The 18,763-nt window shown below is 45.0% G+C and overlaps 1 protein-coding gene across 1 annotated transcript in view; it reads left to right on the forward strand.

The window, feature by feature from the left end:
• Positions 1-5,693: 5,693 nt before the first annotated feature.
• Bphl (biphenyl hydrolase like) overlaps positions 5,694-18,763 on the forward strand; it is a 37,592-nt gene continuing 24,522 nt past the window's right edge. The window contains exons 1-3 of the mRNA XM_021215476.2: positions 5,694-5,864; positions 13,209-13,312; positions 15,804-15,970. Of these exons, the coding sequence (XP_021071135.1) occupies positions 5,734-5,864; positions 13,209-13,312; positions 15,804-15,970 (402 nt within the window). The 5' untranslated portion in view covers positions 5,694-5,733. The remainder of the gene's footprint in view (positions 5,865-13,208; positions 13,313-15,803; positions 15,971-18,763) is intronic.

The raw sequence follows: 18,763 nt of genomic DNA on the forward strand, positions 1-18,763 counted from the left end.
TAAGCTTTAAGAATCATGTGCAATTCTAGTCTATCAAACTATCAATTAATGAGAGAGTTTTAAGGATTTCTAAAGAGCTAAAAGTGCAGGGCACGTAAAAAAAAATCATGTATAATGAGCTTGAGCAAAGATTTAAGCATCTTTATAGTCACTAGGGGTCACTCTTACAATTTTGAATCTTGTGAATCAAAGTAGGTTATTTGTCTCAAAATGATTTAATTTTAACATTTCTTTCCTTGACACATGCAAAGGTTCTCTTGATGTTATCTGATGGGTATGTCTGCCAAATAAATTTGCTAAATGCTAAGAAACAACAAAAAACAAACAAACAAAAAAAAAAAAAAAAAACTTGACCTTAATTGGATAGAGGAACTTTACAGAGGCAACCAAGCTAAAACAGGGTCATTATGATGGGCCCCGATCCAATGTGACTAGTGCCCTGATTTGGGCCCAGACTTATGGCCTTCTAGAGAAAGAGTTGTATGAAGACACTGGGAAAGGCCATCTGTATGCTAACAAGCCTGAGGACACTAAAAGTTAGTGAGGAGCTTGCCACAAATGCTCCCTCAAAGCCCACAGAGAAATCATTCCTATGGACATTTTGATTTTAGATTTTTCAGTCACTAGAACTGTGTGACAATAGCTTTTGTTCTTTAAGCTCTTGTTATAGAAGTGCCAGGAAATGGAGACAGTAGAATTTGTGTAAATTAAATACACTGTTACTGAGATATCCCTAAATGTCTATCCCACCAGGTTTGTAAAAGCCAAGATTATTCATGTCCGTGAAGTACACTATAATAGACAGAATCCTTAGGAAATGCGTAGCCCTTTCACCAACTTTGTCCCTTGAGTTCTGGTAACAAGTCATACCACCATTGATCCTTTATGCCTTAGATTCAGCTAAAGAGCCTTAAGACCTTCCCAGCTACATACAAGGAAGGAAGGGACGTTCCCTGGGCCTCTGGTTTCTTCAAAAATGGAAGTCCAGATTGTGTGTTTTTCTTCCTGCCCTAATGTTCTAGAGTCCCTTAGCACATGGGGCTCCAGCAAGATCAAAATACTGCACCAAGACTTAAGATGTGTTCAGCCTTGAAGGGGCACCAGAGCTAACACATCCATAACCATTTCAACATTACTGAACCAAAGGTTAACATGGATCAACCCTGAATCAAGGCCTGGTTTGTCTCCCCTTTCCTATTTGTTAGCTGTACCTATTTTGTGATATGTTTAAGGGAAGGTTGCATTTCTATTGACACATACACAAACACACACATGATGGTTTGAATAAAAATGGTTCCCATAGGGAAAAAAAAAAGTGCAGGCCAGAGAGAGATCTTCAGGTACTGATTGTCATTGAAGAACTGCTGCTGATTCCGATTGCTGTAGAAATAACTTTTAAGTTTCTAAAGTTTCTCTACCATTCTGGTGCTTCATGCAGTTTCCCACCCTGTGCACCCCCACAGAGGGAACAGATGTGCCGGGAACACTGATCAGGAAATACCATCCCTTCCTCCCTGGATATGACTGGCACCTTAGCACTGCTCTTTGTGCTCAATAAACTGTTTCCTCCATTTTCTCCAGTGTGCTGTACAAATATGTTTCTTCTGTGTGCCACCAATAAAAAAAGGGACAGAGCCGGAAATGGTGGTGCACGCCTTTAGTCCCAGCACTTGGGAGGCAGAGGCAGGCAGATTTCTGAGTTCGAGGCCAGCTTGGGCTACAAAGTGAGTTCCAGGATAGCCAGGGCTACACAGAGAAACCCTGTCTCGAAAACAACAACAACAAAAAAAGGGACAGCTTCAAAGTCATCTTGTGCCTTTAGGAAGCCCATATTGCAACCTACAAGTGAGTGAAGGAGCTAGGGTGAAAGACTGAAGCCACCTATGCCAACCGCAGTCACGGCTGGCATGTGGTGAATCCCCTCCAGTTTCAGATACACAGCACTGCTGGGATGGGCTGCAAAGCCACTTTGGCCTTGTTGGCCATTCTGGCATGCATTGGCACTTCGTCCTCCTTTGTTGGGCTATCCTGTACTCAGTAGGATATTTGGGAACATTCCTGGCCTCCATCTGCAAAATGCCAACAGTACAAGTCAATCCCACAACACCACCAGGTGTGACAAAAATAACTAGACATTGCTACATGTTCTTTGGAGGGACTCTCCTGTAACGTTATTTCCCCCATACCCCATCCCCAGACAAGGTTTCTCAGTTCTCGCTGTCCTGGAACTCACTCTGTAGACTAGATTGGTCTCCCAACTCAGAGATCTGCCTGCCTCTGCCTCCCTAGTTCTGGGAATAAAGGCATGTGCCACCACCACCCAGCTTCCTGCTATAAGTTTATATGCCTGACTTCTCCTGTCACACAAGCTGGGCCGTCATTAACTGCATGGAACATGCACAGTGGAAGGGAATTAGAGCCTGGAAGGTTCCAAGATTTCTTGAAGAAGCCTGCATAATCTTTAAATGTTTTCCTTTTAACTTCTATTCTAATGCTGTTTAAGAAGACAGAATTAGAAACTACTTTTAGTGGACTTTTAAAGGGAATAAAATAGCAAGGGAGGCCAGAGCTGGTTTTGGAATTGAAGTAGCAATCAGGGTCCTGGTATTAAAATCATGTCTGTTAGTGTTCGATAGGGGAATACTTGTGTGTCCACTGCTGAAGATAGGTGCTTCAGGTCCAGGCCCAGATTGTGACCACAGACTTTCAGATCTTTTCCAGGCTCACCACTGACATCCAGACAATGGCTTGGCACCTTGAGTTGTGGCTGAACCTGTATGAATTGAAGGATGGTCAGTAGATGAAGCCATTTACCCTCATGTGCCCTTGTACAAGAGATCTGGACCCATGACACAAAGCCAGTCATTGACAGGCTAGACCCAAAAACCTTTAAGCACTCCCATTTGCTTCAGCTGTATCATAATAACTGATGACTTTGTAGTCAGTGGTACCTAACAAGAACATGGAGTGTGGGAATCTGACTGGGAGCCCAGCATGGAGTTAGAACACCTCTTTAAAGCCACCTCCTAAGCCATGCAGAATACTGTGGACTGAGGTACAAGTCAGACCCGAGTGTCATTGTCCACATCCTGGAAAAACAAGATGGCCATCAGGACAACGAAGGCTTGAGGAGACTAACCCTGTTCCAAGATAACCTTTTTTATACATATATATTTGTACTTTAAATACAGAGTACTGAATAAAATTTATGTGACTATGCCGCTCATGTTGGCATCTCCTGTGCGTTCCTCCCTTTGCTCGTCTGCTACTAATGGAAGAGTATGCTGATGGTGAACAGGTGTTCCCATGCAGCACACTCTGTCCCCAAGAGGCCAGTGGAGTGCCACCGCAGTCCTTCCACATGGCTCAGAGGCCTTTCAGCTCTGCTCTAAGTGCCACCCTGAAAAGAGCCATGCTTACCTCTGAGGGTTTCAATCCAAGCCACACTGCACTACTATATGTGGCCAGAAACCAGCTAAGCAAGGGGAGCCAGGCCAGAAGACGGGGGAAGAGACCCGACAGTTGCTCCCAAGCACAGGGTTTCTACTTGCTATTCTTGGGATCCTGCCTTGCTTCAGTTGTGTGGTTACTGTAAAGAATGAGAAAAGGAGCTCTACCTCAAAACCTTTTTTTATTTTAGATTTATTTATTTTAAGTCTATGAGTACACTGTAGCTGACCAGATGGTTGTGAACCACCATGTGGTTGCTGGGATTTGAATTTGGTGACCTCCAGAAGAGCGGTCATTGCTCTTAACTGCTGAGCCATCTCACCAGCCCCTCAAAAACTTCTTAACCATTATCTCGATGTATTTTTTCTTTGCTTTCTAAAGAATTGTTTACAAAAAGATCCAACCTATTCTAACAGGATAAATATTTTCAACCATTTCACTTTGAGTTGATGAAGGTTCATAAATGAACAACATACCCACTTGGTGTCCTATTCATTCATTCATTCTGTGTGCACATGTGCTTTTTTTTTTTTTTTTTTTTTTTTTGGTACTTTAATGTGGGGGCCAGAGGCCAACTGATGGAAGTCAGTTCTCTATTCAAGTAGGGCCTAGTCACTTCCTTGGCAGAATCTTCCACCTTATATGTTACCACGTTTTCCAAAATGTCATGTTTATATTCAGTGAAAATTCCAGTAGTGTGTCAACTCTTGTCCACATGTCTGGATGTTCCTTTAATTGTCAGTACTTCCTCTGCTGTATTTTGCTGTATCCCCAGCACTTGGGGGGCTGACACAGGAGGATCAAGCATCCAAGGCTAGCCTCACCCTAGGCTTCTCTATGGTATAAGCAATATACAAAGATGTCTAAAGATTGACATCCAGTTTGTGGCTAAAACTGAGCCACTTAATCTGATAATGTTTCATAACTGCTGACATAATATTTTCAAGAAGCACCATGGAAGGTGAGGTAGGGAAAGAGGAGAAAAAAATGAAGGTTCCCTTCATGGTTTTATCACTTCAAAAAATGGGGTGGGGTTAAAATGGAGAAGAACAGGCTCAATGACATTTACAAACAAGTGATAAAGAGTTAAGAGCTAGTGTAATTGCACTAAGAGGTATGGTGTTTTCATATAGCAGTAGGAAACTAAGCCAACCTGAATACCCCTCCACAGCCATGTGAGCCAAGGCTTTCTAACTTCCACTGTTTCCTCATCTATAATCTGGGGTAAGAAGTATGGATGGAGAAAGAGCATACACTAATTAAAAATATAGTGAAGCACTTTAAGGCACCCAACACAAAAAATGACAGTAGTTTTGGTATGAAGTATTGAAAGTCCCCCCCCACACACACACACCAATTAATGGAACTAGTCATTGGTGGGTGATTGGATTGTGGGAGGACTCTGATCAATGAAGTTATCCATTAATGGAGTCACACTTTGGTGGTATTATTGGAAGATATAGGAGGCAGGGCCTGACTATAAGAAGCAGGTCACTGGGAGCATGTCTTTGAACAATTTCTTCCTTTGAACAGTTTCTTCCAGTTCTTTCTCTTCTCTCTCAGCCTCTGTTAAGTGCTCTTAACACTTAAGTGCCTCCACTCCCACCATGCACTGCCTTTCCTCCGGCCCAAAGCAATGGGTCCAGATGACCTTGGGCTGAGAGCTCTGAAACCGTGAACCTTTCCTCCTTTAACATTGTTCTCAAATGTTTGCCACAGTGGTGCATAAAGCTAACACAGCAAGATGTACAAATGATGCGTTCTTAAGACTTGCATAATAAATGTTGCTCTAAGTAACCTAAAGGCTTGCTACCATTATGCTTAGCATCAAGGGAATAGGGCTAGATAATGTGGGAAGTGGGATGTAGTCAGGCGTGGTGATGCAGGCCAGATGTCCCAGCATGAGTCAGGAGGATCAGGAGGTCAACATCAGCTAGAGTTCTGGCCAGCTTGAGCTTTTCTTCCTCAACAGAGGCAGGATGGTCTGCTGTGCACTTGTCTCCCAGCCCAGGGACTCTGCTTCATACCCAGCCAATGAAGGCAGCACAGCAGGTAGCCCCGCCTCCTCATAGCCTTGGACTCCATGGCAACTGCAAGCAAGGATCAGTGCCTACTGAACTGTCCACCCTGAGAGAGCTAGGACTAGAAGGACACGCTCTGTTACTGTTTCTGGGCAGGCCTGACAAGAGGCAAAGCGGGCTCCGGCATGGCACAGCGGGCCAGGGGCGGGACTTCGAGCTTAGCACTTGAAGGGTGGCATCCAGCCGGGCGCATGCGCCTTCCATGGAGATGGTGCGACCTGGAGCTATGGCGACCGCAGCAGTCCGCCCGGCGGCCCAGCGGTTGCGGCTGCTCCTCTCGCCCCTGAAATCCCGGATCTACGTACCCCAGGCCGAACCCGTAGCCACCTTCGGGTAATGGCGTGCTCGGGGCAGCGCGGGCCACTGGCCGGGGAGGGATATGGACGCCTGGCGTTGCTGGCCCTTCCTTGCTCAGACCCCACGTCCAAATCCCGCAGAACTGGTGCGCGAGCACTTTGATGCCTGGGGCTAGGTTCTACGCGCTGGGTGGTGGTCCAGCCTCCTCAGTGCGGAGGGAAGGAACTGGAGGGGGGGGGGGTGACGTTTGCTGGCCTCTTAGCCAGTTGCTGGGAACAGTAATTATTCCTGCCAAATCAGAAATCTGCCTAACCTGCTTCAGTGGCAGGCAGGACCCAAGTTTCCTGAGTCCTTTTGTTTGCTAATTTCTAACTTCAGTGTGCAAGACAATCTGCTTGGGAACCTGTGTAAATTCAAAGTCCCAGATTCCCCTGCCAGGGAGTCGTGTGTGTGTGTGTGTGTGTGTGTGTGTGTGTGTGTGTGTGTGTGTTTGTGTGTGTTGATGGCCAGGACACCGAACCTTCCCTTCCATTCCCCACCATGCTCCACTCCAGCCCTCCAACAACATTCATTGAAACCTGCTGTCTTAAAAATGGGTGCACGGTCTCAAGAGGATATAAGCAGATGTGGATAGAGCAGGCTGAAGTTGCGCACATCCCTCCATATACACATGCAGACATAGGCAGTGGCCGTGTGCAGTTTACTATCGGTGGGCCATTGACAATAGTAACAAGCATTTAGAGCTTTATTAGACTTGATGTGGAAACCAATCATTTGAGCATATAATCTGGAAGTAGAAAGAACGGAAAAGCGACCCAGTTTTTAAACATTAGTAGCATGATTGTGTAGCTCTCTTAGTCTTTATATTCAATTCAGATTCCTTCTCTCATGTGACTTTAGCAACTTTTTAAATATACACGTGGGAAAACATGTCAGTGACTGGTTGTATAAATTGCTAGCGGAGAGGCATGTTATCCCGTTTCCTGATTGCAAAAAGGGCTTGAACGAGGCTACTAAGGTTGCGTTAATGTCATACTCATCGGAGACTTATGTCTGTTGAGAGTCCCATTCACTTAGCTGCACTGGAGAACTGCTCTTCCTGAAAGATCTCTAAGGTTTCCCTGAGTCTTGCTCTGCGTTGTTTTAGAAATACAAATGGCCTGTAACCTGAGAAACAGCTCCAGCTGGTTAATCCTGAAGCCAGGCTGCAGCCCCAGCAGCAACAGTTCCGTGAAAACCCGCTTCACAGTCAGCGTCCAGCCCGCAGCTAGCTGAGTTGTGCGCTACAGAGTTTCTTGTAAATTTAATGCTTGGAACTTTGACCCTTTTTCTTACTTCATGATCTCTGTGATCTGTCGAAAAGTCATCTTTTCTGTGGGGAGTTGTATGTCAGTTCTGATGTTAATAATTTACTAAATCTGACAGTCTGAAAACAGCATTTTCTTAAGCAGTACCCCCTGAGCTCGTGTCTCTAGCTGCATATGTAGCAGAAGATGGCCTAATCGTCCATCATTGGGAAGAGAGGCCCCTTGGTCTTGTAAACTTTATATGACCCAGCACAGGGGAAGTGGGAGTGGGTGGGTAGGGGAGCAGGGGTGGGGTGGGGTATAGGGAACTTTCGGGATAGCATTTGAAATGTAAGTAAAGAAAATAATAATAAATAAATTTTTTAAAAAAGAAAAATTGTAATGAATAAAAGCCTAGGAGACTTACAAGGCACAGATCAATATTGCAAAGAATATAAAATGATACAGTTAATGCATGGCATTCGTACAGTAATTAAGCACATAGATTTTTTTTCAGCTTGATGTACTTGGTTTAAGTACATGTTGGTTTAAGTATATTCTGGTCTTCTACGTAGCATCGATCAAATCACTTATCTTTCTGTGATCTGTTTCCTTATACGTAAAATAGATGTAGTCATAATAGCATATACCACATGTCCTTTGTATGAGCAGGAAATGAGTTAATGTTGGTTGAATCCTTAAAACACAAAGCACAAGTTAGGACTATATCATAAACAATAAAATCTATTTTATTTTAGTAAAAAAAAAAAAACAAAAACAAAAACAGTATTTTCTGAGTTAACTTATGGAGGTTAACTCAGAGAATCAAGTCCATTCCTACGCCTCATCGCTGCCTCCACCTCCAACTTGGCAATGAGACTGAATGCCACCCTGGCACTTTTGCCATGAGATTAAAGAGAAATCATGGCCTTTTGAGATCATGTAGTCTAAGTAGCTGTATTATTGACCCTTCCTAGCTGTGTGACTATAGACTAGTTACTCAACCTCTCTAGATTCCTGACCTTGCAGTGTTTGTATTTGAAACAATGATTGTGAAAGACCTGAAACAGAATAAAAATAATCAACAAGTACAATTAATGACATAGTTAGCATATTGAATGAAGAAAAAGAAATAAGACAGGAAAAGACATGATCGCTCCTAGATATGGTGGAGGAGAAAGTTTATTATAGATAAAAAGGAGAGCATAGCCAAAGGCAGGCACAACTGGGCAAGTCCAGAGGGGCAGGGCCAGGGCGGGAGAGAGGAGAACCAACTACAGCAGCCAGGAGGCCAAAGGTACAAAAAGCGGCAGGTACCCAAAAAATGTCTGGATTATATAAGGAAGAGCCTCTGGGGAAAGGGCAGCCTAGCCCCTGGGCTGGAGAGTTCTGGGTAGAGGGCAGGGAATGCCAGCCACACCCTGTAACAAGTAGGGACTGAGGGATGCTGGGGAAACCTAGAGGCCAGGTCCACTTTGGTATGTTAAATAGACACCTCAACCACTTGTCCAGGTTTGGAACTTAACATATATAAATAATAGCACCATATATAAAAAGTCATCAAACTTCATGTCGTCAAGTAGTGGCAGCAGCTGATACTGTGACTCTTGGTTATTTATGAGAAGAGGAGTATAAGCAGTAAGGACTTAACAAAGCGCAGCTGTATCTTATTAAGCAACCCCTGCTCTCATCTCTAAGTGAGGTGCTCACTTAGTTAAGCTTTCGATTGCTTCGATGACCAAATTGCAAATTGGGGAGGAAAGGGTTTATTTCTCAGCTTGAGCTTCCACATCACAGTTGATCAGCAAAGGCAGTCTGCACAGGAACTCAACACAGGGCAGGGACCTGGAGGCCAGGAGCTGATGCAGAGGCCATGGAGGGATGCTGCTTACTGGCTTGCTCCTCATGGCTCGCTCAGCCTGTGTCCTTACAGAACCCAGGTCACCAGCCCAGAGATGGCACCACCTGCCACGGGCTGGGCCCTTCTCCGTCAATCACTAATTAACAATGCCTTACAGCGGGATCTCATGAAGACGGTTTCTCAACTAAGGTCCCCCTCCTCTCTCAAAACTCTGGTTTGTGTGTCAAGTTCATACAAGATTAGCTAGCACAGTGCTGAAGTCAAAACTCTGGGTCAGACCCTCAGATGCTCATCTTGGGCTGGGTTATCTAATCCTGTGATTATCAAATTAGCTTTCCCACCAACTTGTGGCCTCTCTGTGGTAATGTTAGGTTTAACTGTGCTGTGCTGCTCAGAAATGAATAGGTAGGTAAAGTACTTATGAAAGTGCAGACGCATGGTAGTAAGTACTTGACTTGATTTACCTATTTGCCCCCAAGCCCTTATGCCCTAGCCTTTCTACATAATCATCTCTCCCTGTTTGAGGGGAGTAGGACCCCCTCCCCGATACCATATTAAAACATCACAGGTCTCGACACCCAGGGAACGGAGACAAGGACAACAGCAGACGGGAAGGTACACTGTGGAGGCCTCTTAAGAGTGATTCTTCTGCTATTCTTTAAAAAAATTAACTCAATCTTGCTGACCTGTCAGACTCTCCTGAGGAAATTTTTAAAAATACAGTTGCCTACTTCCTGTTTAGATTGAGGCAGCCTGGGCTCATGGAGTTAGAAGGCTGCCCAGTGATCTGAATTCAAATGTTGAGCCCTGCTGAAATAACAGGAAAGAAGAGATGTTGGTGCCCGTAGGCTGAACTTGGTGTGTCGCACCCACAACCCAGGGTCTCCACCACCTCCCCCTTTACCTGAAAGGCCCCACACATGCACACAAAGAACTAGTGGTTAGTCCTATCTGCCCATCTCCTGCTAGCCTTCAAGCTTCCAGAGGAAGGATATGCCTTTAGTGTCCTGCAAGGTGTGACTTTGGAAGCAGCTACAGGGCTGTGCCCAGAGTTTCTGGGTATCTCTCGGGATTGTCCTAGTCATGAGTGTTTGTAAAACACAACACAATCTCATAAACACACCTGCTTCAGACCCCATAGTTAGAAGACGGGTTGTTGGGGGAATGGGAGGGAAGGGGCAGAAAAGAACCTCTGACTGACAAAGGAAAGGGGGTAGATTGTTCTGTAAGCTTTCTGAGGGATTCTGTCCTTATTCCTACATGAGAGATTGAGAAACCCAGTACTGAATGTGGTTCCAGAAGTAGCAAGCATCAGGGCCCTCAAAGGCTTGAGCTGTATGCCCGACCCTTTCCACATGTACTTGGCTGTTTATAAGAGGCCTGACCACAGTCAAAGAGACCTCCTCACAAGCCAGAGCCAATGCTTTGGGCTTGACATGACCCCAAGTGACTTATCATGGATTTCTATAGAAACAAGGCAGTTTTCGGTCACTCTGCGATTAAACACCAACCTTTCCTTCTATTTGAAATGAAGGATTTATTGATATTTAATAATCGTGTTTGTAAATAATTCTCTACCTCCTCCCCAGCCCTGGCGTGTGGAAGTGGCGCTTGGCAGGATGGGCTGGTGTGGTGTGTGTCCCTCTGGTGTGGCGGCACACTGGATGCCTAGGATGAAGCACTTACAGGAGAACCCCACATCATCCAGACCCTACCCTTGTCCCTCTCACTCTGGTGGCCGCCCAGCGATGCTCTCCTGCATTGCTCTTACGTAGATTTTTTATTCCTCTTTGTTATTTCTCCACAAAAGAGACTTTTCTCTCTCCTCAGTCACTGCTGCCCAGCCTGACCAGACCTTTCTTGGTCCCCCCACCAAAGCCAGTTCCAAGCCTTTGCATACCCTTCCCTGCCACAGAGTTTCTAGTAAGCCGAACTCGGGCTACCTGATGTCCTTGTACTCCTGTTAGGTGGTGATAATTTAGAAAGAAATCTGGAATGGACAACCAAGCCTGTGATCCAGCCAGAGGCAGGAAGAAGTTAGATTTCCATTGTTGTTGTTGTTGTTGCTGCTGCTGCTGCTGCTGTTGCTGCTGCTGCTGCTGCTGCTGCTGCTGCTGCTGTTGCTTTTACCAGAGGCGTGGGTATGATCAAAGGAGCTGAAGGAAAGATGCCTCTGTGAACCAGTGCTCCAGGGAGAGACAGTGATGCTCAGGGCTCTGGCAGCAACCCCAGTCCCCAAAAGCCACTGGCTCTGTGCACTGAGGATGATGGGGGGGGAAGGGGTTTCCTTTGCACAGAACACCTGCATAGCCCAGTATGGCTTTGACAAGCATGTTCTTGGTCCTGCAGGGAAGGGAGTCCCTAAAAGAGCATGAAGATCAATAAAGGGAGGGGATGATACTTTGTGCTTTACTGCTAATACGAAACCAGTAAACACCAGTCAGCTGCTTCATTTAATATCAGAAACGGGAAACAGAGAAAGGAAACTTTATAAGCATAAGCATAAGCCAGCCCTCCCTGACCAAATTCTCTCTCCTGCTGGGCCGGGAGCAAAGCAGGTGTGTCCATAAGTGAACTGTGCTGAAGTGCGTCTTTGTCAGTAGAAAACGTGTTTTCTGCTCCTGTCTTGATTCTAAGATGCTTAAAGCCTTCCTAACAATAAAGCTCAATTCTCCAGAGGAATAAGATGTTAACAAAAACAAATTGGCATCATTCGCTTTATTATCGCCCCTCTGATGTTTGTGTAGATGAGCTTATATTAGGCCTTATTTCCCAATTTTGTCATAAAATTTTCAGGAGAAGAACATTTATATGCTTATATTAGATGTACCAGTGTTCAGCACATATTCCCACGTGCCCACATTCTATTTCCTTTCTTTCTTTCTTTCTTTCTTTCTTTCTTTCTTTCTTTCTTTCTTTCTTTCTTTCTTTCTTTCTTTCTTTCTTTCTTTCTCCCCTGAGATGGGATATCTCAGTGTAGCCCTTGATGTCATGTAACTTACTCTGTAGACCAGGCTGGCCTTGAATTGCCTGTCTTTGCCTCCCTAGTGCCAGAATTAAAAGCAAGCTTCACCATACATTCTCTCTTAGCTAGGGTTTCATTGCTGTGAAGAGACAGCATGACCTAGGCAGCTCTTATCAAGGACATTTAATTGAGGTTGGCTTGCAGTTTCAGAGATTCAGTCCATTATTGTCATGGTGGGAAGCATGGCAGTGTCTAGACCTCAAAACCCACTCCCACGGTAAGACACATCCTCCAACAAGGCCACTCCTATTCCGATATTGCCACACCTCCCAATAGTGCCACTCACTGGGCCAAGCATATTCAAACCACCACACATTCTTTATTCATTCCGTTGCTACTGTTTAAGGCAGGGTCTCCCTACGTATCCTAGGCTGACTCTGAACTTGTGCGATGCTCCTCCCTCTACCCTCCAAGTGCTGGGATTCCACGTGTGCCACTATGCCCAGCTTGTGTTGTTTATTACTTTAACTTAGTGAATCAGATAAAACCAGTACCGGAAAAACCAAAAGTACCACATTTTGGTAATCATTTTAACGAAGGACAGAAATGGGGTGAGGTATGTAGAAGGAAAAGCAAGTCAGTGGTTGGCTTAAATTCACTGCCAATCCACAAGAAGAGCAGTTCCTCTGTCCTGGCATGTCCCCTCCCCATATCCTTCTTGTCACCGACCTCTATCATGGGAGTGGCCAGGAAGGTCATAAGGTCAAGAGCTGAAGCAGAGGCCATGGACAAAGGCTGCTTGCCCAGCCTCTCTTCTAGTACAACCCAGGACCGCCTGACTAAGAATAGCATCACCTGTAGCGGGCTAGGCGCTCCCACATCACTCATAACTGTTTAAAAATGTCCAATAGACTAGCCTCTGGGTCAGTCTAATGGAGGCATTTTCGCAATCGAAGTTCCTTTTTTCTAAGAGGACCCAAGTTTGTGTCAAGTTGACCAGAAAGGGAAAAAAAAAATCTAACTAGGTCAGAGGGCAAGCTCCTGGGTGCCGCAGTGGGTCAAAACAGGAAGAGACACTGTTTCAGATTTGCAGTCTGTTATGAAGACACAACCTGGATGGGAAAACTGAGGCACAGACCAAAGCAGTGATGTGTGCTCGAGTGGGTACTGATGCTAACTCATGCACGATACTCTGTCATATTAAATATTAAGTATACCAGTTCGGCACGGTACATAAGTTTTGCTCTGGGAATTCTTTTCTCTTCCAGCACTGCTGTAACTTCTGCCAAGGTGGCTGTGAATGGCGTCCACCTGCATTACCAGCGAGCGGGAGAAGGGGAACATGCAGTCCTCCTGCTTCCTGGGATGTTGGGTATGTATGGATTCTCATGGACCGTTTCTGCAGGTTGTAGACTCTCCGTGATGGATCTCGGTGCTAGATGCCAAGCATCGATCATTCATTCATGTTAGTGCTTGCTAAAAACAAAACAAAACAAAACAAAACAAAACAAAACAAAACAAAGCTCTTAAGGAATATTTGCCTCGCTCAAAGTTGAGTGACCTAGAAAAGTAAATAACTTTCTACTGTATTGATTTCTTATTCTTTTACCCATTTCTTCCCCCCATTTAAACACGCTGTGAAAATGGTTTCCTACTATTTGGGAGGGCTAGAGGGGTCAAGGAAACTGGGATCCAAAGAAGGAGCAGATGGCGAAGGCAGTAAGGTGGTGACCAGCCCTCCCAGTCAGTTTGTACGGTATCCAGGGCTTTCTGGAATGTGAGACTTACATTACCAAAGCCAGGTCAGGATGCATCTGGACCAGGTGTGTTGGGTTTGTTTAATAAAATAATAGGTGTGTGTGTGTGTGTGGAGGGGCTGAGGGGGTGTTAAAAGACTCTCTCTTCCTAACAGGGTCTTACTTTATAGCTCACACTTGCCTTAGCCTCATATAAATACTTAGATGACAGGTTTGTGCCATCATACCTGGTCTAGTTTAAACTCAAACTCAGATGAGCACATCACCACCTGCAGGGTGTGGAGCATACTGGAGCCCCCTGAATCTCAGTCCTACCTCACGGAACAGCAGTTCAGGTACAGGAAGTTCCAGAGAGAGAGGGGGGGCAGTGATTTGGGGTGATTTTAGGGTTGCTGCTTGCTTCCTTTTTTTTTTTTTTTTTTTTTTTTTTTTTNCATCACCACCTGCAGGGTGTGGAGCATACTGGAGCCCCCTGAATCTCAGTCCTACCTCACGGAACAGCAGTTCAGGTACAGGAAGTTCCAGAGAGCGAGGGAGAGCTGTAATTTTGGGATATTTTTGGGTTGCTACTTGCTTACTTTTTTTTTTTTTTTTTTTTTTTTTTGGTATTTGTGTAATCCCAGTATAGATTTATTGTGACTTGCCTCTTTCTCCTAAAGGTCACATGCTAAACATTTCGGCTCCTTTTGGTCCTGCTCTCCAGGTCCCTGCTGACCCGGTACCACTGCGAGAGTGAGAGGCTTGGGACCCTTAGCACCCGTTTCTTAAGCTTCTGTAATCAAGGAGATATTTACTCCAAAAGCTGGTGTCCAGTTAAATCATCAGCAAAAGCAGTTTACAGTACTATAGATGTTTTTAAATTATTCTAACACTGCGGTCATTAACTACACAAAGCATCCGCCAGTATAATTTTTTTTTTCATTTCTGGAAAGTATTGGCATGATTCCAAAGCTTTAAAATGGAACAGTGGGAGTCTCGCTCCTACCTTGTCCCCTAGTTTCCCATGTGCCCCACAGAATCATGCACTGATAATGATAATTATGTCTGTTCTCTAAGTATTTGTTTAAGGGTTTAGTGCTCTTGGCCCTAGTTTCCGAGCACATGCCCAGTGTCAGAAAGTAAATGTTTCCTCATTTGTAAAATTGTTCTTTTAGCTTGACCTCAGCACCCCTCCAACCCCTTACTTCTTGCCCCTCCTTTAGGATACTTCTAGTTCAAGGACGCACAAGAAACTCCTGTGAGAGAGCCGTAGACAAGAGCTGGCAATCATTGGCCTGCTTTTGGCGTGGGTTTTTGAATGATTAGGGTGAAGGACCTAGATAGTAAGTGAACTTGGCTGTCCGTATGTGTGGCCCGAGTTCTGAGTGCTTAGAAATCAAACTGCTCAGTCTGTGATGAATTTCTCCTGAACAGAGCTCTTAGTGCGTGACCACACACACACACACACACACACACACACACACACACACACACACACGAATGTTAGCACACCACATCTCTGGTGGCTGAGCTGGTGGGGATTGACTGGCATAGGCCCCTTTGTGCTGGTTTGATAAAATACAATTTGATTTCTTAAACACATACATTTCAGGGTTTCAATTTACTTCTGCTTACTCTTAAAAGGTATCCATATTGGCTTAGTTGAAAACATCTGGAATATGAGACTTCTACCTCAATGCCATTGGGATCTCCATCATTTCTAAGTTATCTTACTTAGAGAGATAATACCCAGAAACTATAAGATTTTAAAGTTTATTTCAATAAGGTTTAGTTAATCCTTCCAAAGGAGGCATAGGAAGACTAAATTGTAAGGCTGTCAAAAGCGCTTCAAGAATACTGGTCCCGAGCCTCGCTCTGGGCCTATGTCTTCCTCAAAATCACCACTAGAGGGAGGCAGGAGACAGGTCCTAACTCCATCAGGCGTGGAAATGCGCCTCTGGGTGGAGCCATTGCAACACAACTCCCCGCTCCCAACCAGGAGTTTTTCCTGGTTAATTTTGAAGAGCACCGAGAACTGTCTTTTAAGATTGTTACTGCTTCTGTTTTGCTCTGGTGTTGGCTATGCTGAGAACATTCAGTGGAACGTAACCCAGTGGGTGTTTTCAGGTAGCGGAGAGACCGATTTTGCACCTCAGCTTCAGAGCCTAAATAAGAAGCGCTTCACATTGGTGGCCTGGGACCCTCGAGGATATGGACAGTCCAGACCCCCAGACCGAGATTTCCCACTGGACTTTTTTGAAAGGGATGCAAAGGATGCTGTTGACTTGATGAAGGTGAGACCCACAGAAGTGCTGGAGTGGGGAAAGATGTCTCGGCCCATCTTTATTTGGTCTAATTCCTGGTGTTCTTTCTTTTTACAAAGGCAATACCATGTGAGTCTAATATAAGGAAGAACTAAGGACCAAGTAAAAACAGAGCCCAGCTATCTAATGATGCTACTGCTAAGACACCAAGGCTCTGCCTTTCCCACCAGTCTCCTGGCACAAGGGCAGTCTTAGTTTTGTTTTGTGTTACTCTGGTTTGAGTCAGGTTTTCATTGTATAGTCTTAACAGGCCTTGAGATCTGGACCCTTCTGCTTCAGCCTCTCACATACTAGGATTGCAGGCCTACAACCCCACATCACACATAGCAAAACCCACAGCTTTATACAGATGAAACTGGAGTCCTAAACCAGAGGTTCAACCCCATGGCTTCCACCCCAAAAAAAGCAACAAGAAATGCTGGTGAAGAGACCGGAAAGCATTCTAAAAACAAAATTGCCACTTGGAGAAGATGGAAAGTAAGCCCTTTGGAGCATCTTCGGGGTATTGACATGAGCTTTAGGTTTAGGGAGAGCAAGAACTGGAGAGGTGGCAAGAAGTCTGCAGAATTAAGCAGTCCTGGTCAAGGTGTGGTCTGGTGTTATCTCCGTTCTGGTTCTGCAAGGTAGCCTGAGGAAGTCATGACTGTTGATGCTCAGGAGTCATGACTTGTCTGTAAGGCTCTGCCATTCCTGCAATCCAAGCTGACTTCAGGCTTAGAACAGTGTGCACACATCTGGAACAGGACATTAAGAAAGGCAACGGTAAGCTGCCACTGCTGCCTGTATGCTCATGCCTTCAACCTTGATGGGGTTACCCTAGTAGGGTTACCATTGTTGTGATGAAACACCATGACCAAAACAACATGGGAAGGTGTCTATTTGGTTTACACTTCTACATCACAGTTCATCATCAAAGGAAGTCAGGACAGGAACTAAAGCAGTGCAGAAATCTAGAAGCAGAAACTGATGCAGAGGCCATGGAGGGGTGCTGCTTACTGGCTTGCTCCTCATGGCTCGCTCAGTCTGTCTTCCTTTAAAACCTCCAGCCTAGGAATAGCGCCACCCACAATGGACTAGGCCCTCCCTCACCAATCACTAATTAGAAACTGCCTTACAGGTTGCCTATAGCCCGATACTATGGAGGCATTTTATCCACTGAAGATGCCTCCTCTCTGTTGACTTTTAGCTTGTGTCAAGGTGACATAAAACTAGCCAGTATAGGGGTTAAGGTCGCTTAGGTACCACCAGCCTTTAGACTGACAGTCCTTGAATGTGTAACATGCCTACCTGCAGAGTTGAGCGGGAATCCAACCCAAAGTAAAGAAGATACAAAAGGAAGATGGAGAAATCCAGCTTTAGGCCCAGGTAAGGAGTCAGAGCTGTCTAGCAAACACAGTATTTTATTTGGTTATTTGGGTTTTCTGAGGCGGGATCTTGCAAGATAGCCCTGGCTAGCCTCGAACTCACCGAGTAACAAGGTAGCCTCTTATGTCCAAAATGCTGGGCTTCCAGGCGTGTAGTTCTGATGGTATCACATTGTACCTTTCATCCTTCCAGTTTGCTGTGCCTTTCCGGATGAACATGCTCACTGCCAGTGGCCCCTGTTCGTGCTCCCACTCTCTATGGCTCTACTTATCTATGGCCAACTGTGGTCTGGAAAATTCCAGAAGTAATTCCTTCATAATTGTAATATTTTATAATTTAAATTAAGTTTACTTTTAGCTTATACATGAATACATTTAAAATATTGTACATGCCAAAGGGTTAAGTAAGGTTCCAGTATATGTCTATACTGCAAAATGTTCAAGCCAGGTTAAACATGTCTGTCGCATCAACCATTGTTGCTCAGTTGCTTTGTGCCTTGTTGTTTTTTTTTTGTTTGTTTGTTTGTTTTGTTTTTGTTTTGTTTTTTTTTTTAAACAAGGGCACTCATTGGCCTGAAGATTCCCCAAGTAGGCTAGGCTGCATGGCCAGAGATCCTCCTGTCCCCACCTCCTCAAAGCTCCATGCATGCACCACTGTGTCTAGCTTTCTACATGTGTCCTGAGAGAGAACTCAGATCCCCATGCATGTGCCACAAGCCCTTTTCCAACAACGTTGTCTCCCCAATCCTGTCCCCAACATTTACCATTTCCTCATGAGAAAAACTTTCAAAACATTTCCTTCTGTCTTTCTAAAACGCAAGTTCATTAATGTTATCTGTAGCACTCTGCCATGAGTTTTAAATCCCCTGATATTCTGAGTGGTCCAGTAAGGTGTGATGCTGCTTAGCCATCCTGGCTCCACCCCACCCCGCCCCCACCCCAACTTTTAACATGTCCCCTGTCCAAGGTATCTGCCCTGTACTGCACGTATGTGTGTAGCTCTTGGTACCTTACGTTACAAGGCATCCCTTGTGAGGTATGGCTATGTGTCGATTATATAACCCCAGCAGGATCAAGAGAGCTGCTGTGTGTTTCACTGGATGTATCCACTGGTTTATTCCACACATCATCTACTGGTAAATGGTTAATTTTGAGCTACGTTTTGTTACAAGTTGCTCATGGACATTTGTCACTATTGTGATTATGAACAATGTTGTTTATATCCTGGGTCTGTCTCCTGGTAAATGAATCCGGGGGGGGGGCAGCGTGCTAGGCTATAGAAAATACAGATCCTCATTCTGCATATTAATGTCAAATGATCAGCCAGAGAATGTGTGTACATGTGGGGTGGCACCAGCAAGTGTCCCGACTAATGTTCACTAGTTCCTCGACTTTAATC

This window comes from Mus pahari, chromosome 16, assembly GCF_900095145.1.
Source record: "Mus pahari chromosome 16, PAHARI_EIJ_v1.1, whole genome shotgun sequence".
Taxonomy (NCBI): Eukaryota; Metazoa; Chordata; class Mammalia; order Rodentia; family Muridae; genus Mus; species Mus pahari.